General features: G+C 49.9%; 9 protein-coding genes across 9 annotated transcripts; 5 read left to right on the forward strand and 4 right to left on the reverse strand.

Annotated features, from left to right (window-relative positions):
* Positions 1–650: 650 nt before the first annotated feature.
* On the reverse strand, positions 651–2,196 carry N7511_010571 (AAA family ATPase VPS4; the record flags this gene model as incomplete). The annotated part of the gene is made up of 4 exons (XM_057132948.1): positions 651–872; positions 929–1,379; positions 1,438–1,773; positions 1,904–2,196. The coding sequence occupies 4 exons, from the start codon at positions 2,194–2,196 to the stop codon at positions 651–653; spliced, it is 1,302 nt and encodes a 433-aa protein (XP_056980936.1).
* Position 2,197: 1 nt separating this feature from the next.
* On the forward strand, positions 2,198–2,450 carry N7511_010572 (uncharacterized protein; the record flags this gene model as incomplete). Its single annotated transcript, XM_057132949.1, has 2 exons — positions 2,198–2,360; positions 2,383–2,450. The coding sequence occupies 2 exons, from the start codon at positions 2,198–2,200 to the stop codon at positions 2,448–2,450; spliced, it is 231 nt and encodes a 76-aa protein (XP_056980937.1).
* A 34-nt stretch (positions 2,451–2,484) lies between these two features.
* Positions 2,485–2,956, forward strand: N7511_010573 (tubulin-binding prefolding complex subunit YKE2; the record flags this gene model as incomplete). The annotated part of the gene is made up of 3 exons (XM_057132950.1): positions 2,485–2,542; positions 2,603–2,798; positions 2,854–2,956. 3 exons carry the CDS (start codon positions 2,485–2,487, stop codon positions 2,954–2,956), a joined length of 357 nt encoding a protein of 118 aa, XP_056980938.1.
* A 538-nt stretch (positions 2,957–3,494) lies between these two features.
* Positions 3,495–5,219, reverse strand: N7511_010574 (phosphoglycerate mutase, 2,3-bisphosphoglycerate-independent; the record flags this gene model as incomplete). The annotated part of the gene is made up of 5 exons (XM_057132951.1): positions 3,495–3,702; positions 3,765–4,117; positions 4,156–4,346; positions 4,399–5,136; positions 5,189–5,219. 5 exons carry the CDS (start codon positions 5,217–5,219, stop codon positions 3,495–3,497), a joined length of 1,521 nt encoding a protein of 506 aa, XP_056980939.1.
* Positions 5,220–5,510: 291 nt separating this feature from the next.
* On the forward strand, positions 5,511–6,044 carry N7511_010575 (mediator of RNA polymerase II transcription subunit 9; the record flags this gene model as incomplete). Its single annotated transcript, XM_057132952.1, has 1 exon — positions 5,511–6,044. The coding sequence occupies one exon, from the start codon at positions 5,511–5,513 to the stop codon at positions 6,042–6,044; it is 534 nt and encodes a 177-aa protein (XP_056980940.1).
* Positions 6,045–10,276: 4,232 nt separating this feature from the next.
* N7511_010576 (uncharacterized protein) lies at positions 10,277–11,169 on the reverse strand (the record flags this gene model as incomplete). Its single annotated transcript, XM_057132953.1, has 3 exons — positions 10,277–10,297; positions 10,327–10,771; positions 10,823–11,169. 3 exons carry the CDS (start codon positions 11,167–11,169, stop codon positions 10,277–10,279), a joined length of 813 nt encoding a protein of 270 aa, XP_056980941.1.
* Positions 11,170–11,641: 472 nt separating this feature from the next.
* On the forward strand, positions 11,642–13,212 carry N7511_010577 (glycine hydroxymethyltransferase SHM2; the record flags this gene model as incomplete). The annotated part of the gene is made up of 3 exons (XM_057132954.1): positions 11,642–11,674; positions 11,743–11,793; positions 11,884–13,212. The coding sequence occupies 3 exons, from the start codon at positions 11,642–11,644 to the stop codon at positions 13,210–13,212; spliced, it is 1,413 nt and encodes a 470-aa protein (XP_056980942.1).
* A 667-nt stretch (positions 13,213–13,879) lies between these two features.
* Positions 13,880–14,951, forward strand: N7511_010578 (AMMECR1 domain-containing protein; the record flags this gene model as incomplete). Its single annotated transcript, XM_057132955.1, has 2 exons — positions 13,880–14,415; positions 14,486–14,951. The coding sequence occupies 2 exons, from the start codon at positions 13,880–13,882 to the stop codon at positions 14,949–14,951; spliced, it is 1,002 nt and encodes a 333-aa protein (XP_056980943.1).
* A 542-nt stretch (positions 14,952–15,493) lies between these two features.
* Positions 15,494–16,868, reverse strand: N7511_010579 (uncharacterized protein; the record flags this gene model as incomplete). The annotated part of the gene is made up of 3 exons (XM_057132956.1): positions 15,494–16,100; positions 16,533–16,645; positions 16,698–16,868. 3 exons carry the CDS (start codon positions 16,866–16,868, stop codon positions 15,494–15,496), a joined length of 891 nt encoding a protein of 296 aa, XP_056980944.1.
* Positions 16,869–16,971: the final 103 nt, after the last annotated feature.

Consider the following 16,971-nt stretch of genomic DNA (forward strand, 5'->3'; position numbering starts at 1 on the left):
TGACTATTTGTGCCATAGTCATCCTGACGAGAAAATCGGATGACCCGAGTACGAGTATTCTTAGTTGTGTCTGTCAGTACAGAAATTTGAGCCTTGTTTGGCAATTGTCTATACCTGTATATGGACGTGCAAGTCCTTTACAAATTTGAACTAAGCCCGCGCCATAATAAAACCAATAGCTAGCAATGGTTACCATGTAGTCGGTAGCATACATAGCCACAAACAATCATATAGTCTTTGATTGGTGTATTGTACTGTATGCACCACACACACGCTCTCTCTCTTTGTTATAGGAAATACCCAATGGAAAAACAGAAGAAATATTTGCTCAAACAACGCCTCGCCGTTGCCAAAGTTGATAAAAACGCTTCTAAACACCAAATTCATCGGAGACACCCACCCAAAGCCATAGATATCTGGGATGAAGCAAGCATTGACAGGATAAAAAAAAAACAAGGAAAAAAAAAGGAAAAGGTTGAAACGCAGATGACCACGCAAGACTATGGGCAGACATGGAATGAAGTACAGAACTTAACTTCCATCCTCACTAGGACTTTGGGGGTCTATGCCAATTACCTGGGATGAAATGAATGCCTGAAGCTGTCAACGCCATGATGGGAATGTTCATATCATTTGCAAGACACGAGCGTTTAGGCACCTTCACTGCCAAATTCTTGGGTCCATTCGGAGTTCCTTGTGAGATCTTCTCCGCTGACAGTTGGTCTGGAGTTCTTGACTGCCTTGATGAAGTCCTTCAGGACGAGTGGGGGCTCAAGGAGCTTATCTGCATCCACATTGAGCCAGCTCATTTCCATTGCGCCTGCATCTCCCGGTGAGCAGGGGGTGAGTTTCTCTGCGTCTTCAACCAGAACCTATGACAAAGATATTAGTTGGAAGTCGTAGATTTGGGTAAGAAGTGAGAACGGACCTTTTTATAATGTGTTGCTCCTTGAATCTTACGGATTGGCTGCATCAATGCGTCCTGTACAGCAATACTGATATCACTGCCGGAGTAACCCTCGCTTAGATCGGCTAGTTGGCGATAGTCTGTTTGAGTCATTTGACATGGTGTGGAACCCACAGCCAGCATGAACATCTTCATTCGGGCGTTGACGTCGGGTAGACTGATGTGTACTCGGCGCTGGAATCGTCGTCGAATGGCAGCATCCAACTGCCAGGGAATATTAGTTGCGCCTAGGATCAGGACACCCTTTGAGTCTTTGCCAACACCATCCATTTGTACAAGTAACTCGGTTTTGATACGTCGAGATGCCTCAGACTCTCCTTCGCCACGAGGTCCGCACAGAGCATCAACCTCATCAATGAAGATAATTGCAGGCTTATTTTCACGGGCCATGTTAAACAGCTGCTTGACAAGTCTGGAGGCAAATTAGTCTGCATGACTTCAGTATTCGGCGGGTGAATATTATCGCCTACCTTTCACTCTCTCCCATCCACTTCGACACCAAGTCACTACTGCTGACACTGAAAAATGTACTGTTTGCCTCTGTTGCAACTGCTTTGGCGAGATACGACTTTCCGGTACCCGGGGGACCGTAGAGTAAGATGCCCTTCCATGGTTGCCGCTTGCCAGTGAACAAGTGCGGAAACTTGATGGGAAGAATGACAGCTTCCTTCAAAGCTTCCTTTGCATTTTCCAGACCAGCAACATCCTCCCATTTCACGTTTGGCTTGTCGGACAAGATAGCGCCTTGAAGTGCTGACCGGAGCTTTTTCGCTTCCGCATCCTCGCCATTATCATCATCATCCTTCCTGTTGGACCAGTACAGTCAGCAGGTGAACATAAGTAGATAGCTCAACGATCTGCCTTGCCAAGACACAAGAATTGAAATAACAGAGCAGGACCGAGCCCAGTCAAAAAAGGAGAGATCGAAATACATACCCGCCCTTCCCACTACCTTGCGCCACCTTGCCATTTGCGCCGACAGCGCTTGGTTTTTTCCGATCCTCGGCCAAGTGGTTCTTAAGCTTCTCTGCGCGATCCATGTACTCGCCAGCCTTTGCGCGGATCATTTCCTTGGACTTGGGGTTCTTCTCCCATTTCAAGGCCAACATGAACAACTCCAGTGCGGCGTAGTACATCTGATAAGCCTTTTCGTACTCGCCGTCATTGTCGTTCTCGATTGCCTTCTTAACCGTGTCGATCGCACGCCCTAAGAAATCCGTATTACTCATGATGGCAGAGCGTGTCGGCGTGAGCTTGGAGAGGCGAGTGAACCGCGGAGGCAGACGTAAAGCGGGGAGAGAAGAGGGGAGGGTCTTGTGGGCAGGCCAAGGCTGGATGGACAGGGACGTGCAAGTGGATAATAGTTCAACTTCAGTAAAGAAGGAAATCGAAGGTAAGTTTCGGCGCAAAAACAGTCGGTTGGATGGAATTGGAGAGGGGAGAGGAAGAGTGGAAGTTGTTTACGGGCGGGCAGGTCGAGTGATTTTCCCTCCTCCCACTTCACCTCCAACTACACCATGGACCCCCAGAAACAGCTTCAGGCGCTCACGGAGGAGTTCCAGGGCATGCAGACCGGTTTGTCTACCTTTCTACTTGCTATTGACAATGACAGCCACTGACTTTTCCTTCACACAGAGCTCGAGGGCTTAGTCGATGCCCGCCAGAAACTTGAATCGCAGCAGCAGGAGAACGAGGGCGTGCAGCGCGAATTTGCCCAGTTGGACGATGAGTCCAACGTCTTCAAGCTTGTCGGCCCGGTGCTACTGAAGCAGGACAAGACCGAGGCTACCATGGCTGTCAACGGTCGTCTGGAGTTCATTGAGAAGGAGATGTTAGCACCCCCACTACCGAACCGGCATATATGGTTGCTGATTTCGAAACTATAGCAAGCGTATTGAGGGCGAGATCGATGCGACACAGGACAAGAGCGAGACCAAGCGTGCAGAGGTGAGGCGCACTATCAACCTCCCCACCATGGGCACATTCTGACGTCCCACTCCAGATCATGCAATTCCAGAGCCAGATTCAGCAACAGCAGCAGCAGCAGGCTGCGGCCGCTCAAGCTTCTGCGTGAGCTTAAAACAACAAAATCTAGAAGCGAAGGAGATGTGACAAGTGGATGCACTATGAAGTTGGCACCAGATGGGACTAAAGTCCAACCAGTTCACTGCGTTTTAGCGCCCAAAACTCGCCGATGTGATCTATCCCGACTCATTGAGAGACGGGGAAATTTTCATGGGCGTTGAGCGTCCAGTCTCGAGAAACTGGTATACCCTAGTATCTGGAGAGGTGTGGTTTACATGTGCCTCGACAGCAGGATGGCGTAGGGACTAGGTTGAAGATATACCCATCATAATTCTATTACAATGTCAAAGATACAAGTAGATCATGACTGCATCTCCCTGGTAGTTAGATCTACTTCAAAAGGCTATACTCCATTGAGAAATAAAAGAAATATGATTTATATTGACAGAACTGGTTTCTATTCATTGTATCGTGATCGACGTTTATGTGCAAGATATCATATCTAGGCCTTGACGAGCAGGTTCTCGCCAGACATCTCCTCGGGTTGCTCAATGCCCATGGCAGCGAGAACGGTGGGGGCGACATCGCCCAAAACACCACCCTTCTTCAGGCTCCAGCTCTCGGGAGCATTGGCCATAACGAAGGGAACCTTGTTCAGAGTGTGAGAAGTCTTTGGTGTGCCCTTCTCGTTGAGCATTTCCTCGGCATTTCTGCAAATTTTGGTCAGTAAAGAATTCCCGTGATCGATATCGAACTAGGAGGAACAACTGACCCGTGATCGGCGGTGATGAAGAGAACATAGTTGTTCTGCTTGCAAGCCTCATAAATCTCACCAATGGCCTTGTCGGTGGCAGTGACACCCTGGATGGCGGCCTCGTACACACCGGTGTGACCAACCATGTCAGGGGGAGCGAAGTTGTTCATGACGAAGTCGAACTTGTTCTCGCCAAGGCGCTCAGCCATCTTGGTGCCGACGGCAGCGGCGCTCATCTTAGGGTCAAGGTCGTAGGTAGCAACACGGGGCGAGGGGATCATGTCGCGAACCTCGCCGGGGAACTGCTTCTCAACACCACCGTTGAAGAAGAAAGTGACGTGAGCGTACTTCTCAGTCTCAGCAATGTGGCACTGCTGAAGGTTCTTTTGCCGAGCCACTCGGACAAAACGTTACCCATCTTCTGTGGGGGGAAGGCAACATCAAAGGTGTAGTCGGTCTTGTACTGCGTCATGGTGGTGAGGGAGATGTTCTTGGGGTAGGCCAAGTCGGGAGTAGGGGAGCGGTCGTAGTCACCAATGAGCTGAGTGATCTCACGGACACGGTCAGAACGGTAGTTGAAGAAGAAGAGAGTGTCATCGTCTATGCTCGGTCAGTATCATCATCTCGATTTGTAGGTTTGTCTTGAGCATACCCTGGACACGGCGCTCCTTGCCACCAACAATGATGGGCTTCAGGAACTCGTCATTCTCGCCCTTCTCGTAGCGCTCCTTGATGGTCTTCAAAGGATCATCGCTCTCCTCGCCCTCGCCAGTGAGCATACCCTTCAGGCCAATCTCGACACGCTCCCAGCGCTTGTCGCGGTCCATGATGTAGTAGCGGCCAACAACGGTGGCGATAGCACCGGTGCCGAGCTCCTTGGTCTTCTCAAGAAGCTGCTGCATGTACTTGTCGGCACTCTTGGGGTCGGTATCACGTCCATCACCAAAGAAGTGGATGAAGACCTGGGGAATCTGCATCTCCTTGGCGGCCTCGAGCAAAGCGAACAGGTGGGTGATGTTAGAGTGAACACCACCGTCAGAGACCAGACCACACAGGTGCAGACGTCCGTTGCCCTCCTTCGCGCGGGTGAAGGCCTTGGCAATGTTGGGAACCTTGCCCATCTCACCCTTCTTCATAGTCTGGTCAATGCGAACACTGTCCTGCCAGACGACACGACCGGCACCAATGTTCAGGTGACCGACTTCGCTGTTGCCCATCAGGCCCTCGGGCAAACCGACGGCGAGGGATGAGGCATCCAGCTCAGCAAAGCCCTGGGCGGTCTTGGAGTTGGGCTCGGAGAAGCCAGACATGTATGGGGTCTCGGCGGCGGCGATGGCATCACCCTGGGGCGGGGAGTCAGGGCCCGCAATACCCCAGCCATCAATGACAACTGCATGACATTAGTGTTTGTTTTGAGGACCTGGGGAGGTAGTCGATCTTACTCAAAGCAACTTTCTGGTCGACCGAAGCCATGGTGGGGTTGTATATGTCTGAATGACCTATAAACACCGATTAATTGACTTTCAAGGATGTGATAACCCTATATGGGTGATAATACCAGACTGCTTACCAACAAACAGATGATGAGAGGAGAAAGAGAATAGGAGACAAGCGCAAAAAAAGGCCGGTGAGGAGGGGCATTCCCGGTGACGCTTTTGGTTCTTCCCCGACGTCACTCCGCGTTCCGACTCTTCCCTAAGAACTTACCCCGGGATCACATCGTTTTTCAACTTCCTCGGGTTTCTTTAGTCAAAGATCCCGCAAATGGCTTCTCGATCTCCGACAGTGGGCACTCCACTACTCAAATCCTCAGTCGCTCCCGAGACGCCCTTCAACGCGCCACCCTCACCTCAGACCGTACCCTTTCCTTCACCTCAGACTTTTGAGATTATCCCGCCGCTGTATGGGATTCTCGTGCGTTTGCTATCTCCAAAGACCACACTAGACGGCACATCGGGCGCACCTGGAGACAGCACAGGAGCTCCCGGAGCTCCAGCTGAGACCAATCAAGGAACCCAGCAGCCAAACAATGGCACGGCATCACACGATGTACCAGTTCTAGACCCTGCCACTCACCCACCACTTGATGTGAAAGATCTCCCCACCGAAACAAGCTCTGTCCGGATTCGAATCCAGAAGGCGCGCACAATCGTCGAGGGACTACCGGACGTGGAACGATCTGTTGAGGAGCAACAAACAGAGATTGCAGAGCTTGAGGACCGTGTGAGACGCCTGCGCTCTGTCATTTCAGACTTTGGGGACCGTGCAGGAATGCTCAATGGGGGCATCAAGGCCTAATGGCAGAGCAAACAGAGCTATAGGACCCCCAAATACACAGGGAAAAGCAGGCCATCTTGGGATGGCTGGGCCAGGTTCGGAATGATTTACGGTGTTAAATGCTTATAAAAGGAATACCCGGGGTTTGTTTTAGCAGTCAAGTCATAATTTCTTCCAACACATCCCAATTGCCATTCCCGACCCTCGTATAGAACATATTTGGTATTCTATATCTCTGCAGAATTTCCAATGCGATGACCTAATTCACCTAATTCGGCGTGCCGGTCTCCGATATCGTCTCTTTAACTTTCGTGGCCTGAGGCACGCAGAAGATGTTGTTTTACCGTACTGTCCTCGACCAATGGATGATGTTGATGACTCTGTATTGCTATTACCCCTTCCTCTGTCAATTTATGGGGCTGATCTAATTACATAATCAATGAAACTCGGAGCAACTATAGATCCGGTTTTATACAGTATTCGTAAGTTATGGCCGACACACCCCCTCAGTAAGCCCTGATTAATGGCTTGCTGAATCATTGCCAAATACTTCGAATCTGTCATATCAATTTCCTCCTTCAATCAAATGCTCAATCTGGACCATTCGGAGCAGTTTGATGAAGTTCTCATGCTGCTGTCTGGATAGCATCTTGGTCAAGCCATCGGCGACCATTTTTGCCGTCGGCGTCCAGCGTAGGGCGATACGTCCAGCTAGTACTTCCTGTCTAAGCCATAGATGATGAATATCTATATGGCGAAGCTTGGTGTCAAAACTGGCGTCCTGATTGGTGAGAAGACCAATTGCTCTCTCATTATCGCATTCAATTGTGATGACATGAGAGGCATCAAATCCTACGTGACTGAGTAACCTTCTCCACCACTGGAGATGTTTCCCAGCTTCTGAAAGTCCTAGCAATTCGGCTTCGGTGGTTGATGTTGTCACCGTCCGTTGCTTAGTAGCTTTCCAATCCACGGGTCCTCCGTAGACCTGGCAGATATATCCTGCGGAGCTTCTTCGGTCTTTGTGGTCGGCGTACGATGCATCGCTGGCTAGCTGTACTGAGTCTATCTCTAAGGTGCTGCTATACTCAATAGCAAGAAAGCGGGTAGAGTAGAGATAGCTAATCACTCGGTCGGCAGCCTGATGATGCTGAGGACCAGGGTTTGTCAAAAATTGAGCTAGTTTAGCTGTTGCTTTTGATGCATCTGGTCGGGTAATCGTGGTGGCGTATCCCATTGATCCGACCTTCTTCTGATATAGAAGAATGTCCTGGGAAGATGCCCTTCCATCGTACGGTTCTAATTCCTCGATGGGTAGTGGCGTGGATACACTTGGCCGGTCAGTAAGGTTATACCTCACTGCAATGCTAGTGATATAGCTATCTTGGCATAGCCATAGCTTCTTGGATTGCCGGTCCCTGATAATGCGGATGTTTAGGAACCAGTCAGCTTCTCCATGATCGGTCAATTCCCAATGCTTTTCAAGATCTTTTTCAAGCTTTTGGGCTCTCTCCCTTGCTGTCGGATGACTTGCAATTAGGATATCATCCACGTAGAAGAAGACAATGAGTCCATCTCCTATAAAAACACAGGGGTCCTCTGGGACTTGCTGTAGACCTAGTTGGCTAAGCACTCGCGATGCTTCATACTGCCATAGGCGTGGTGAGATTCTCAATCCATAAAGGGCCTTTCGGAGCTTCCAGCATTTTCCTGGAGTTTCAAACCCCTCCGGTGATCGTGTATAGACATCCTTCTCTAGCTTACTATTTAGGAAAGCTGTGACCGCATCTCGCTGTCGTAGATTGAGGTCAAATGCAGCCACGAGTGCGAAGATCATGCGGGCCGTTCTAGCTGCTAGCGTAGCAGCTCTCTTTTCGTCCGATGATATAGTTTCGAGGTCTCCTCTAACACAGATCCTTGCTTTTAGCTTAATCAGATATCCATCTTGATCAAATTTATAGGCAAAGACCCAGAGCAGTGGCAAGATTTGCTTTCCTCGGTCCTTCGGACGGTCCACAGTATCAAATGTCGCTTTCTCCGTGAGAGAGTTAATCTCCTTTCTCATTGCGGCTAGGAAACCCTCTTGGAATGGATGATTTATGACATCTTTCCAGTGTTTTGGGAGTTCTGGAAGGTCATCTCTGTGACGCTTAATTGGCCTATTTGCGTATAAACCGGCCGCGAAAGCATGAAGATATGCTGGTGGCTCAGTTATAGCAATAGCGCTGTAGGCGTAGGCATCGTCCCTCTTTGCCTGCCTTCTTCGTGGTCCTGAGATAATGTTCCCTTCTTCGATATTTCCACTAATATTCCTAGGTGCTAGTAGTCCTGCCTGTAGCTGCAGTTCAGCTTCTTCGTCGGAATCCGCTGAGCCCTGGAGCTGATCATTCTCTGACTCCGGTATTATCATTGCCGGTGCTGTCTCCACCCCCTGATCAGTTGCAAGGGATGCTGGAGTAGGCGGCAGCGGAGGTTCTCGCGGGAATGCGCCTGGAACGTCCGATATAACGTCAATTTGTCGATCCGATGTTTGACGGTCTGGTGTTGTATACACCCCCTGAAGAATAGGCGTCGGTTTTTCGGCCGAAAAACGGTCTCCTTGTTGGATGCTGTCATGGACGTTGTCATCATTGGCGTTATCTCTCGGTTCTAGATCTGGCACTGATCCAGTTATTATCGATGCCTGGATAGCTGCTGCAGCCTGATCTTGATCTAGTTCTTGAGGTTCTTTGACCAATGGCAATGGAACCGGCTGAAGCTGTTGAAAATCTGGCGAGTATCTTCGCGTTTCATCGAATATCGCGTCCCTGACCAGTTTCACTTTCCCATACTGCGGGAACCAGATCCTCCAGATATTTGAAGCTATATAGCCAACCATGAATCCAATTTCAGCGCGGGGATTCATCTTATCTGATTGCACTTGCTTGTCAATTCGACAGTACGCAAGGCTTCCGTATAACCTGACATTTGAGAGGTTGATTCTTGGCGGAATATCACCTGTGGCTGTAAACTGTTTCACGACTTCGGCCCATGGGATGATCCAGCGATTTTCTGTGGCGAGATACGTCGGCGTCCGATTCAATAGCCATATTGCGGCCATTGCTGCTTCTGGCCATAGCTCTTTTGGGAGCTTGCCTTCGAGCATTAGCATCCTCATTCGTTGGATGATGACACCCCCTGATCTTTCGGCATATCCATTCATCTCTGGATGTCCTGGTGGGCTATGGTAAATGACAATGCCATCCGACGTTAAGCTCTGCTCTGCTAGGCGTCCTGCAGCGGCTTCATTGTCATAGGAAAAAGCCCTAATTGGTAGGTTCCACCAATTCTTCGCCAATTGCACGAACTGATTGATAGCAATCTGACACTCGGGTTTATATTCATGCGTCATCAGCCAATGAAATCTGATACCATCGAGGTAAAAATGCGTAATCCAGCGGTGCTTATTGTAAGCAACTGGAAGTTGAATCAGATCAAAATGGACCCTTCCAAAACGTCCGAACGTACGTCCAATCGGTCTTCTTGATATTTGCCGATTAGAACGTCCTAGGTTGCAGGTTTCACAGATTGCTTGCGCTTTATCATTGCCATCGATATTGACTCCATCGACTAGTTTAGTCATTTGTTGGACTGTCTTATATTGTGGATGACCTAGGCGACGGTGCCATAGCTCTGCCGATGCACCTTTAATTCGCTGTGTTGATGATGATCTAACGGCATTTGCCATCAGATAAGATTCTTGATTAGAGCCTTCTTGGTCAAAGACCCATAATCCAACGTTTTTCCATAAACGTAAGCTCACGATTGGGAAGCCATTGCTATCCTCGATAAAACCCTTCTTTTCAGACCAGAACCCTCCTTTTTCTCGCAGTCTAGCGTACGACACTAGGTTTACATGGAACCCAGGTGCGTAGCAGGCATTGCTTAGGGTAATCGTCTGCTTCTTTTTGGTCTTCGGGTCAATGCCAGTAAGTCTCACAGTACCGCGTCCGATGATGTCGGTGCTACTATCTCCGGTTGATAGAACCTCTTGGCAAGCTTCTAGGTCCACGAAGCTGCTTCGGTCATTACACACGTGTACGCCGGATCCAGTATCAAGGATCCATCGGTGTCGGAGTGATGTAGTTAATGCCGGGATACCGATGCTTGAGAATGAGAGGTTTTGATGAACCTTTATACTTGTTGAGGTTTGCGCTTTCTGGATGATATTCTCTGTCCATTTTTTCCATGCTGGATCGGCCGCCAGTGTCCTCTCAATGCTCTCTAATTTCCCGCTAGGGATAGTAAAGCTTCGAGGTCTTACTGCCTCATTGAGGAAATAGCATTTAGCAGGTCCGTGGTTCTTCATGCCGCATGGGCATGGTCTCTTGTCAAATGGCACGTCTTCTTGTTTAGCTTCTTGATGACCTTGCCAGGTAGAGAAGGACCCTTTCAATGTCGGTGAGGTAGGCATTGTCGTACTAATTTCACGATGTATAGAACGGAAGCTTTCGATTAGCTTTCGCGTATCTATTATCGTCCTATTCATCACGATATCTTCATATTTTGCCTGCCACCAGATAGGTAAAACCTCTTTGATAGCCTGTAGGAAATCTTGATTCGCACTTTGGACCTCAGGAAGTTCGAGGGTCATTGCTTGCTCTCGTAATTCATCCCAAGATATCAGCCATTTCTCGATATCTCCAATCGGTTTTTGGATCGAGAAAGCTCTCCATTTCATACGAATCTCTTCCTTATACGCATGAGATCTAGCAAATCTTTGACTAAGATATACTAGACGATCGTACGGAGTATCGTACTCTAGTACTGCATCACGAATTGACGTGTCGAGGTAAATGATAATGAGTTCATTCACCTCATTTAGGCCTTTTCGCTGCTTTTCCCAGCGGTTTGCCTTGATCTTATAGACCTCAAGTAGGTCTCTCCAATCTTTCTTATTTTCCTGAGAACCTTGCTGAGGGTATTCAGGTTCAATTGGCTCAATGAGAGCCCGTGGTCGGTGGGATATCTCTACTTCTGGATTGCAGAGGTCCCATACCGAACGTTGTACTGCGAATGCCTTCACTCGCTTATACCATACTCGCCATTGTGACGAATCTTTCAATTTGTCGCCTTTGATAGCGGAGAGCATCGTTGCTGTGTCCATTGCTAATGAAGCAGATGGATGTATTGCTAATGAAGCAATTGTAGCAGGATTCGGATTAAGAAGGTCGGTCGATAAATGTAAACAAGGGGTTTTTCGTTGGGATTCGTCGGATTTATTGCGTACTAGATGCTTTCTGGTTTTGAATAGCTTCTTAATGCTTTCCGATGAATTTATTGATGGCGAACCGGGCTCATAACTGTTGTTTTACCGTACTGTCCTCGACCAATGGATGATGTTGATGACTCTGTATTGCTATTACCCCTTCCTCTGTCAATTTATGGGGCTGATCTAATTACATAATCAATGAAACTCGGAGCAACTATAGATCCGGTTTTATACAGTATTCGTAAGTTATGGCCGACAGAAGATCACCCCTCCCCCACCACTTCCATTTCTTTTTTTCCTCTTCCTCTCTTTCATCTTCCCCTTCTGTTTTTCATCTATCAAGAAAACAGACATCTTTACCTTCATCATGTCTTACGCTCTCTCTGAGGCCCACAAGGGTGTAAGTCTTTTCAATTCCACCTGCTCCAGGTGTTGGTTGTATAGATCATTGACTCATCGTTTTTACAGCAAATGCACAACTCCCTCGTGTCCAGCGACCCCGAGATCGCTGCGATCATGGTACGTCTCAACCCTTTTCTGAGGCAATTGACAACTCAATTGCATTGTTTATAATGGAATTTGCCTTTGTTAATGCTCTTGCTCTTACAGGAGAAGGAGATTCAGCGTCAGCGTGAGTCGATCGTCCTGATCGCCTCGGAGAACTTCACCTCCCGCGCTGTCTTCGATGCTCTTGGTTCGCCCATGTGCAACAAGTACTCCGAGGGTTACCCCGGTGCTCGTTACTACGGTGGCAACCAGCACATCGACGCCATTGAGATCACCTGCCAGCAGCGTGCCCTCAAGGCTTTCAACCTTGACTCCTCCAAGTGGGGTGTCAATGTCCAGTGCCTCTCTGGTAGCCCTGCCAACCTCCAGGTCTACCAGGCTCTCATGCGTCCCCACGACCGTCTGATGGGCTTGGACCTCCCCCACGGTGGTCACTTGTCTCACGGTTACCAGACCGCCACCAAGAAGATCTCCGCTGTCTCTACCTACTTCGAGACCTTCCCCTACCGCGTTAACCTCGAGACCGGTATTATCGACTACGACCAGCTCGAGCGCAACGCCGAGATGTACCGCCCCAAGTGTCTGGTTGCCGGTACCTCTGCCTACTGCCGTCTCATTGACTACAAGCGCATGCGCGAGATTGCCGACAAGGTCGGTGCTTACCTCATTGTCGACATGGCTCACATCTCCGGTCTCATCGCCGCTGGTGTCATCCCCTCTCCCTTCGAGTACGCCGATGTCGTCACCACCACCACCCACAAGTCTCTCCGTGGTCCCCGTGGTGCCATGATCTTCTTCCGCAAGGGTGTCCGTAGCCAGGACAAGTCTGGTAAGGACATCATGTACGACCTCGAGAACCCCATCAACTTCTCGGTCTTCCCCGGTCACCAGGGTGGTCCCCACAACCACACCATCACCGCTCTGGCTGTTGCCCTCAAGCAGGTCGACACCCCTGAGTTCAAGCAGTACCAGGAGCAGGTCATCAAGAACGCCAAGGCCCTCGAGGAAGAGTTCACCGTTCTCGGCCACAAGCTCGTCTCCGGCGGTACTGACAGCCACATGGTCCTTGTTGACCTCCGCCCCGAGAGCATCGATGGTGCCCGTATCGAGGCCGTCCTTGAGCAGATCAACATTGCCTGCAACAAGAACTCCGTCCCCGGTGACAAGTCTGCCCTCACCCCCGGTGGTATTCGTATCGGTGCTCCCGCCATGTCTTCCCGTGGTATGGGTGCTGAGGACTTCAAGCGTATCGCTCGCTACATTGACCAGGCTATTACCCTGTCCAAGAAGATCCAGAGCGAGCTTCCCAAGGAGGCCAACAAGCAGAAGGACTTCAAGGCCAAGGTTGCCAACCCTGAGAACATCCCCGAGATCCTGGCTCTCCGCAAGGAGATTGCTGACTGGGCCAGCACCTACCCTCTCCCCATCTAAATTAGATGTGAAGAGAGTATGGTGAGGGAAGGAAAAGGGGCCTGACGTAGGTCCCGCGAGTTCAACATCATTTCGTACAGAAAAGAAAAACTACATGAGTGCGTTTTAAGGGGTTTAATACCGGACTGCTTTTTTCAACCTGACGCGGGTCATTGGGATATTGGGATTTTTTTTTATGCATGACGAGCAATGCTATTTGGTGAGCAACCGCACTTTTTCAACAGCGGGCTCATATTTTCTACGGGAAAAGTTCAACATTTAATGGGGCGTCCTATGTATATTTTACAATTTTGTTCTCAACACAAGAATTATACAATTCACGGACGATTTCTACTGATCTTAAGACTTCATACTTCCCCCACGTAGTTCATCACAGTATCCAGGGTCACGTGCGGTCCCCCTCTTTCCCGATGACCCAAGGTTCTCTGCACTTTGTCATCGCTTTCTTTCAGTGCCTTCTTTGAAGCCTGTTTACAGGCGACTCTTGATTCATTACTGCACTGCTTTCACTTCTTTATAGACACCCTCGAATTCGCCTTTACGCCTGAGTTCGCCCCCTCTATCGATAAGGACATATCTCTTATCGGGAGACTGAGGTCATTGACAGTCAAGATCTGAAACAGTGCAGTACATCATTTGAGCGTTTGGCCAAGAGTGCCTGGGCGACATGGCGAATACAGCGCAGTGTTATTATTGCTTTGAGTCTCTGTTTGCCTCATTCCAGGACCGCGAGCCAGCCACTTTGGCAGCCGTAGAAGCCCTCTGGGAGCAGCATGAGCAAACTAAGAAGCTGTCAAGTCTGCAAAGTCAAACAGAGCAAGAAGCAGACAGACAGCAGTCTGTAAATGAAGAGGACGAAGATGATGCCCAGTCATCATCCCTGACGAGTAGTCGTCCCAACAAGCTGAAATTTCCCAGCGTCAGTCGTCTCCAGAGCCAATCCTCTGCCGCATCCAGTGCAGCTACGACGCCGTCATCTGCTTCCAATGCGTCCGCCAACTCGCTTGGCTCAAGTTCAACCAACATCACCTCACCCGGGCTGGCGGAAACCCCGTCTCAGCTAACATCACCCGATCAACGGTACCCCCTGTTTGTCACATGGAATACCCTCTCACGAAGTGGACACAAGTCTCTGCGGGGCTGCATAGGCACATTCGAAGGACAGGAGCTGGCAGCAGGGCTGAAGTCGTACGCTTTGACCTCGTATGTACAAGCAACCAAACACCTCCAGTATGACGGACCCGCTAATTCATGATATCTCTCTTTTTTACAGGGCTTTTGACGATACACGCTTCTCTCCTATCCCCAAATCTCTTCTCCCTTCTCTATCATGTTCTCTCACCCTTCTAGGATCGTTTGAACCCTGCACAGGCGCCCTTGACTGGAGTCTAGGCACCCATGGCCTGCGGATCTCCTTCATCCATCGCGGCCGCCGTTACGGCGCTACTTATCTCCCGGACGTTGCCGTCGAGCAAGGTTGGACGAAGGAAGAAACAGTCGAAAGCTTGATGCGTAAGGCAGGATGGGACGATGGTGCTGGAGGTACTGCTAGGAGACTACTTCGAGGCGCGGCAGGCGGAAATTCCAGCGCTGCCAAACCCTGGGACCAGGTTTCCGAGTTCCGTACAGTCAGATACCAGGGTCTCAAGGCCAGCGCAGATTATGTTCAGTGGCAGGTATGGCGAGACTGGGTTCTGTCTCTGGATGATGGAGCGGAAATTCTAGCTGGTTTGGCGTGATCGGGGTTTTAATTATATCTAGACCGCGTGGATTGCTCCCCTACATTTCAAGCCTGCGTGAAATGATTGATATTGATTATAATGATCTTACTCTGGCCGATATTGGTCTGGAAGTCTGTGGATATGTTTCGTTGGGTGGCAATAGCGCACTTTACATGGTGTCTCTAGTGAACAGTGAAATCTTGATGCGCGCTATTTTACGCTAAACGTCGTATACTTTTGTCTTGATCAAAATGCTAAAGTGGCGTATCAACTAGAGGTATTGACATCCATAATCAGTGTACTGACCATCGGGTGATTCTACGTATCTGAACGTATACACGGCACTCTCTTCTGCACTGCCAAAGACAAGGCCTTGCTTCTGTACCTTCAAAGCTCACCCAGTCATATAGAACAAAAAGACTATGATGCATATATGTTGAAAATGCATGTACGGAGAGAGGGCCAATATTCACCCTAGACACGCAAAACGAACATCACACAGAGCTCAAAGATGATATCTCCAAAATGCGTCATGCGAGGAAACAACAAGGGAATGGAATCTACCGAGGAGTCCGACTCCACAATCCAGCAACCATCTCCTTAACCTTTCGCTCCTGGGCCCGAATCTGCTCCTCAGACTGGCCACGAGCATTGCCCCGACTATCAATCTGCCTAGCAGAAGTCTGATCAGTCGACTGCGCCGGCGCAGCAGGCCTCTCTTCCTCAATAATCTCATCTCCATTCACACGCTCGGGCTTAGGGTCAACACTCATAACACCGTCCATCATGAACCCACCGCCCTCGCGCAGCTTGTTGATAGCACGCACGGTATCGATGGCGCGGTGCAGTGTGCGCCGTGCGTTGAAGTTCTTCTTGACAGTTGGCAGGAGATCTTCGCCTGAGCCGATCTTGGCCGTGTCATACGGCGCGTTGACCCATGGGTGCTGGAGGGCTTCGTGGGCGGTCATGCGCGATTGCGGATTAATTGTTAGACAGCGATTGATAAAGTTGCGTGCTTCTTGCGATACACCGCGCCAGTACTCTAGCGGTGTGAAGGAGTAATCTGCTGCTAGGATTGCTTGCATTTCTTCCAGGTTTGAGTCGCGGTCGAAGGGGGTGTAGCCGCATAGTAAGAAGTATGTGATTACGCCAATAGCCCAGATATCGCTGGCGGTTGTTAGGTATGGAGGTCTCCCTAGTGTGCATGGGAATGGGAACTCACACTGGCTTGCCGTGGCCGCTTTTTTTGAAGATCTCTGGGGCCATGTATCCTGGCGTTCCGCAGGTTGTTGTCAGGACATGGAACTGCTCCTCGTCCATGATTCTTGACAAGCCGAAATCAGCGATCAATAGATCGGCATTGTCTTCCGGTGTGCGGAAGAGCAGGTTCTCGGGCTTCAAGTCTCGATGCACGATTCCGTGGTCGTGCAGATATGCCACGGCGGAAAGCACTGCGCGGATTAAATCGGCAGCGTCCGACTCGTAGTAGCTGCCTTTGCGACAGATGCGATCAAAAAGTTCTCCGCCCAGCGCGAGGTCAGTCACCAAGTACACTAGAGGGCCACGCTGGTTAGTGGTCATTCAACACCAATGGTATACACCACATCGACGGGAAACGCACAGTTATTCATGGTCTCGAAGTAGTCGACCAGCGTAAGGATATTCTGGTGGCCCATGGACACCTTCTTCAAGACCGCGATCTCATTCCGGACCTGTTTGGCTCCATCAGCATGTCGTGGTGTCGACCGCAGTTCCAACACGTACCATGTGCTCCCGCCCGGACATCAAACGCTTGTTGATGACCTTGGCTGCATAGTACCGACCGGTGTCGATATGCACGCATTCCTTCACGACAGAGTACGATCCAGCGCCCAGTGTCTTGCCCGTTTTGTATCGGCACGGTTGGACCTTCGGCTTCGGGGATGGGGCCGCCATGGAGGGGATACGCGCAATACGGAGAGGATCGAAAGAGGTCACGCAAACAAGCTGCAAATTGCTCAGGGCGCTAAAGGGATATGTTTCGACGTGGGGGCATGCG

The sequence above is a fragment of the Penicillium nucicola genome (genome assembly GCF_028828085.1).
Source record: "Penicillium nucicola strain IBT 29836 chromosome Unknown utg000010l, whole genome shotgun sequence".
Lineage (NCBI taxonomy): Eukaryota > Fungi > Ascomycota > Eurotiomycetes > Eurotiales > Aspergillaceae > Penicillium > Penicillium nucicola.